This window comes from Myotis brandtii, unplaced genomic scaffold, assembly GCF_000412655.1.
Source record: "Myotis brandtii unplaced genomic scaffold, ASM41265v1 scaffold188, whole genome shotgun sequence".
Classification (NCBI taxonomy): domain Eukaryota; kingdom Metazoa; phylum Chordata; class Mammalia; order Chiroptera; family Vespertilionidae; genus Myotis; species Myotis brandtii.
Genome location: NW_005356985.1, coordinates 428,090 through 433,860, shown reverse-complemented (window position 1 = coordinate 433,860; position 5,771 = coordinate 428,090). Strand labels below are relative to the sequence as shown.

Below are 5,771 nucleotides of genomic sequence, written 5' to 3'. Positions count from 1 at the left end.
CCAGCCCCACCTCCTCCCCTGCAAGGCCCTGTCTGAAGAGAGAAAGCGCCTCCGAGTGTGTAAAACATGTGAGAGACGTCTAGCGCCTGCTCTCAGGGGTTGCTCGTTCCCTGTCCCGGAATTTCAGCCTGGGATCCGTCATGAGCTGTGACTCTCTTAAAAGGAACTTACCAGCCTGAAGGTATAAGGACCCCCAACCTCCGTTTTATGAAGTTTAATCAATAAATTGCTGAGTAACACCAATAGGAAGAAAGGAACTCCCCTTCTAAAGGATTTGGATTCCCGCTTCTTTGCAATGATTGGTGAGTAATTCCCACCGTAATCGCATCACCAAGTGATTCAGAAACGTTGGCTGAGTGTGTCTGCTTGGATTTCACACCGGAAAGCTGAGGTCGGGCGGCTGCAACCACCTTCGTCCCAGCCGCACGGAGACCTAGTGAGTCTCCAGGATATCCGGGGACTCGGGGCCCCCCAGGCAGGAATGTGGCGTGGAAAGAGCTCCTTGATTTACCTCCTGTTGCCCAGCGATGCCCCTTAGAGAATGGGTTGCATCAGACCCAGCTCTGGAATTCCAGATCAGAAGAGCACGCGTGGAGCAGGCACCCTCGGTCACGGACAGCCGGGTTCAGTCCCAGCTGCCGTGGAGGGACCGTGCCGGTGCCTGTGCCGCTGAGCCTCCGTGGGCTCCCTTCCCCTCTGTGAAACGGGAAGGCGGTGTTCGTACCAATAAAGCTAAAGCTCCGGCTCTCACAACGGACACTCCGGAGTCTGTCATCTTTTTAAAAATATATTCTTATTGATTTCAGAGAGGAAGGGAGAGGGAGAGAGAGACAGAAACATCGATGATGAGAGAGAATCACTGATGGGCTGGCTGTCTCCCGCATGCCCCCCACTGGGGAACAAGCCCACAGCCTGGGCACATGCCCTGAGCAGGAATTGAACTGTGACCTCCTGGTTCATAGGTCGATGCTCAACCACTGAGTCCTGCCGGCCAGGAGGGTCTCTCGTCTTAATGACCGCACCATCGGCTGGCTTGGCGAGGGCAGGGGCAGGAGCACCGCGCACACGGGTGGCGGCACAGGCACCTTGGTCTGCGGAGCCGGCAGACCGATCGCCGGGCGCTCTCCGCGGCCGCCACCCTCTGGTGGGCCTATTTTAAGAACACCACCTAGCGATTCGCAGGGAAGCGTTGCCATGCCAACTCGCTGGCTGTTGCTAATCATAATCGACGAGTGTGCAGAATAACCATCTGACAGGCAAGCTTTCCTTCCTTAGCCTGGGGACTTTTTCCAAACTGCCATAACAGACCTCCCTCATTGCTCATGATGGCGCACAGTAGGCACATACCAGACACACACTGAGTCAGAGACATGGACCAGGCGTGCGCACACGCTGACCTCTGCCCAGTGCTTTCCCACCCGGCGTGTCCATGAAGGCTCTCAGAAGGTGCTGAGGCAGGCACGTGTTCACCCCATTCACCAAGGGGGTACGGTACACTGAGGAGGGGACATGACTTCCCCATGACCTCGGAGCTGAGGGCCGCACGGCTCCAGCCCCGGCTTCCGGTTCACGCCCTGACCTCTTTCTCCCGTGCCAGGTGGTCTCTCAGCTTTCGATCACGCAACAGTCACATCCTGTATGTTTCTGCCGAACGTAAGCGTTTCCATTCACGTGCCCATCGCATCCAAGCCTGGAGCACAGCCTCAGGCTCGGCCGCGGCCACCCTGCCTCTGAGGTCTCCGTGGGCAGTGGGGTGGCCTGCCCCCCGGGGGTGCCTTCCTGGCCCCCCAGTGGCTCAGGGGCCTCCCTCGGGGACTCTGGACCGGGCAGGGCAGGGGGCAGATAGAGCCGGGTGGGCGGGGTCAGGGCCCTGCATCCTCCTCTCCCGTCTCCACAATAAGCCGGTGAGGTTGCCGGAGGCGGGACCTTCTCGCCCATCTTCCTCTGAAAGTTTTCCCCTGAAAGAGGAAACTTGGGCTGCACAGGGCTAAGGGCAGGGATGGCCGAGAACCCAGGGCAGGCCCTGCCTGGCCCACGGTGGTCAGCTCACCGCCCCTCCCCGAGACTTGGGGCCCAGGTCCTGCGTCTCTCTGAGCCTCATGTGTCCACCCATGACGTGAGGGTGCTGACCCGGCAGGTCAGAGGGTGAGCGGAGAAGACAGGCCCACCAGGCTGGGTGCGCCCCTTGAGGGAGAGGGGTGGGCTGCCTCCTCCAGCTCCGAGTGTGGCCGTGAGAATAGAGACCCCGGGTTGCCAGATCCACTCCTTTTCCAAGAGAAGCCAGAAATCCAGAATTTTATGAGCAATTGCTTGTTGTCTGCATGTCACTTGCTAATTCCAGTATCAACCTACAGCGCAGGCACGTGCACCCCTGCTCACCACAGCGTCATTCACAGGAGCCCAGGGAGGAAGCGGCCCGACTGCCAGTCAGCAGGTGGAGGGATAACAACATGTGGGGGACATGCCCACATGGGGAGCACCACGCAGCCTTCACGAGGAGGGAGTCTGACACTGCTCCCGCCGGGAGGAGCCTGGGGGGCCCTGTCTCAGTGAGAAGCGCCACAAAGTGACGGAAACCTCCTGACTCCACACACATGCGTCCCCGGAACAGTCCGAGTCACAGAGAAAGTGGAAGGGGGTCAGGGGTCAGGGGTCAGGGGCCAGGGGCCGGGAGGGGAGTTAGAGGTCAGTGGGGACCGGGTTTCGGTTTTGCCAGATGGAGTCCTGGAGCTGATGGTGGTGACGGCTGCACAGCAGTGAATGCACTTAATGCCGCTGACCTGGCCTTCAAACATGGTTGGGACGTTGTGTATTTTACCACAATTTTAAAGGAACGTAAGCAAACAAGACATGTGGTGACCCGATGTGGCCCGAGGGCCGCTGTGTGCGGCTGTGGATGGGGAATCTGAACGCCGTCCAGGGGGCAGACCGCGCTGTGACTTCAGGTGACGGCCAAGACTTGTCAAAACCTTATCCCGCTGCACCCCGCCTTTCCCTTGGGGGCGCTACTAGGACTGCATGACGGCCACCCTGGCAGCGCGTGCTCCTGAGCAGCGAGAGGGACTCACAGTACACAGCAGTGACCTCTGAGCCACGAGAGGGACTCACACTACACAGCAGTGACCTCTGAACCGTGAGAGGGACTCACACTACACAGCAGTGACCTCTGAACCACTAGCAGGACTCACACTACACAGCAGTGACCTCTGAACCACTAGCAGGACTCACACTACACAGCAGTGACCTCTGAACCACGAGAGGGACTACGCAGCAATGACCCTGACACGTGGGAGGGTCTCACCGTGTCCGGGGCACTTTCCCAGCCACTGGCTCATTTGGTCGTCACAATGACACTGTGGCGTGGTGAGCAGGCGCTAGGACCCTCAAACAGATGACGTGGAAGTTCAAGGTGGTGAGGCGTTTGTGCCGGTGACACCGCTCAGGCGTGGCAGTGCCGGCCAGGCCGTGGGACCCCAGCCCCGCCGTGGGACCCCAGCCCCAGGTTCCTGCCACCACCCCCTGCCAGTGCATACGGCTCCCGATAGTCAACAGCCACAGCTCTGGTCGCCCGGCTGGTGTCAGAGATGCTCGCTCCCAGGAATGACTTGAAATGGGAAGATGGTGGTCCGGCTGGTGGCTCAGCTCCACGGATGGGATCGCAAGCCCCGGGGCTGTCCATGCTCCGCTGGTCAGTGAGGAGGGTGTCGGGACCTCCCAGCTTGATGTGCTTGCCTCTGAGCTGTCTCCTTTCCTGCAACCACAGAAGTTCTTAAAGGGGACGTACCCACCATGTGGCGTCTACATAAGTCATCGGAATGAACGCACAAGCCTTTGAGGTGCTGGGAGGCCCACTTTCATCTCTAAAGGTGGCGGCCTTAAGTCACAATACCTGTGCACAATTCACCAGCTGCGTTCTCAGCAAAGAATCATAGTTGGGGATTCATGGACAACACCCTCTCTATGAGGGGGCGGGAGCATAAGAAGCCAGTGTGGGGGGAGCGAGGGGCAGTGTGAGGCTGGGAAGGTGCACAGTGTGGTAGATGCTGGGCTGGAGGGAGTTGGGGGACCAGTGCAGTGCGGGGATATGGTAAGGGCTCAGTTAATGAAGGCAATGAGGGAGGCGCAGGAGGAAGACTGCCTGGAGACGGCACCATTTGGACGGAGTCTTGGAGAGGAAAAGGAGTCATGGGGCAGAGGGAGCAGCTGGGGCAGAAGCCGAGAGGTTTGCGAGAATGTGAGCAGGGAGGGGCTCGGCCAAGCAGACCGGTGTGCCAGGAGGAGCCCTCAGGATGCGGCCAGAGCCGTACATGTATTGGGTGTTCCGTTTGCAGAAGGGCCCGGAAACACTGAACCTGTCAGGCAGCAGCCGCCCTTCTCAGCTGCACTGCCGGCCCCATAACTGACTTCCCCGTGGGGGTCTCCAGAGATGGGTGGTGACGGCTCACTCACAGCTCATGGCCACATCCACAACGAGCTGTTGGGGAGGAGGCCCAACAGTGGAGTGAAGTCAGATTGCATGCACTTAGGTTGTCTGTGTAGGTGCTTTTAAGTCTGCTTTTAAGACTGTATTACAGTAGGTCCTCGGGTTACGTGGGAGGTTCGTTCCTACGACATAACACGATTTTCGCCATAAGTCGGAACCCACCTACATGAGCACCTACGTCACTCACATGGAGCACATACACAGCAGTAATGGAGTGAAACAGTAAAAGAAATTAAAAGAAAGATAACAATTCCTGACCTTTACTTGTGGTAAATAAATAATAAAAAACAAAGTACATATGTACATATGTCAAAATGACGGAACTTTTTTTTTTATAAATAAATGGGAGATGGCGACGTAACCACGAAACGACATACGTTGAGTCTGACATTACCCAAGGACTGTCTATACATACATTTTGAAAGCTGCTTTCCCTCCTTTTTATTTGAAGGAAATAAACAAGACAAAAATAAATCCACTTCCAATACTCAACGCTTATGGGACCATAGGTACCCAAACTTCACTCTCCACCAGAATCTCTTGGAGAGCTTAAGAATTCGGATTCCTGGACTCAGTACTAGACGTATGGAATCGGTATCCAGGAGGTGGATCTCAGAAATCTGTGTTTCTAATGCATTCAATTGCACGCATTAATCTGGGCAATTCTTATGCATTAAACTCACGCACTGAGTACCTGGCATCTGGGGGCTGCTGCATTGGGTGATGCTTCAGTCTGAGGACAAAGCAGAAAATGAAAGTGTGTTTTACTAGAATCAGGTGAGAGAGACCAACCACAGAAAATCACAATCCTTTCATACATCATAAGCAAAGTTGGTGCTCAAATCCTTGTGTCAACTTTGCATTCATCAAGAAATTAATGTAACAATTCTTCCAGGATTAATGGATACCACAGGCTCACCTCTATAACCCAGGTGGGTTATAATGCACAGACCATAATTCCTGATGAAGTCACATTTTAAAAATTATAACAACACAAATCTATTCAACTCCTGAGAGATGGCTAGCAGATACAATAAATAAGAGGAATCACTGTGGGGAGATTACGTGTAACAGGGATTCTAAGAAAGACTTTAAAATAAAAATAGTTACAATATTCACCTATATCCTACAAATTAAAAACAGAGTAACTGATATAAGACCTCAACGGGCAAGATGAACAGTAGACTAGACACAGCTGAAGAGCAATTTAGTGAACCGGAAGACAGATATGAAGAAATCACCCAGGATTCAGCCCAGACAGGTAAAGAGCTGAGGAGGCGGGGGTGGG

General features: G+C 55.1%; 1 protein-coding gene across 1 annotated transcript in view; it reads right to left on the bottom strand.

Annotated features, from left to right (window-relative positions):
* The window catches only part of LOC102244411, a 112,642-nt gene that overhangs the window by 2,269 nt on the left and 104,602 nt on the right, over positions 1-5,771 (bottom strand). Inside the window, exons 14-15 of the mRNA XM_014538281.1 lie at positions 5,178-5,216; positions 3,534-3,751 (exon numbers count right to left, since the gene is read on the bottom strand). Of these exons, the coding sequence (XP_014393767.1) occupies positions 3,534-3,751; positions 5,178-5,216 (257 nt within the window). The remainder of the gene's footprint in view (positions 1-3,533; positions 3,752-5,177; positions 5,217-5,771) is intronic.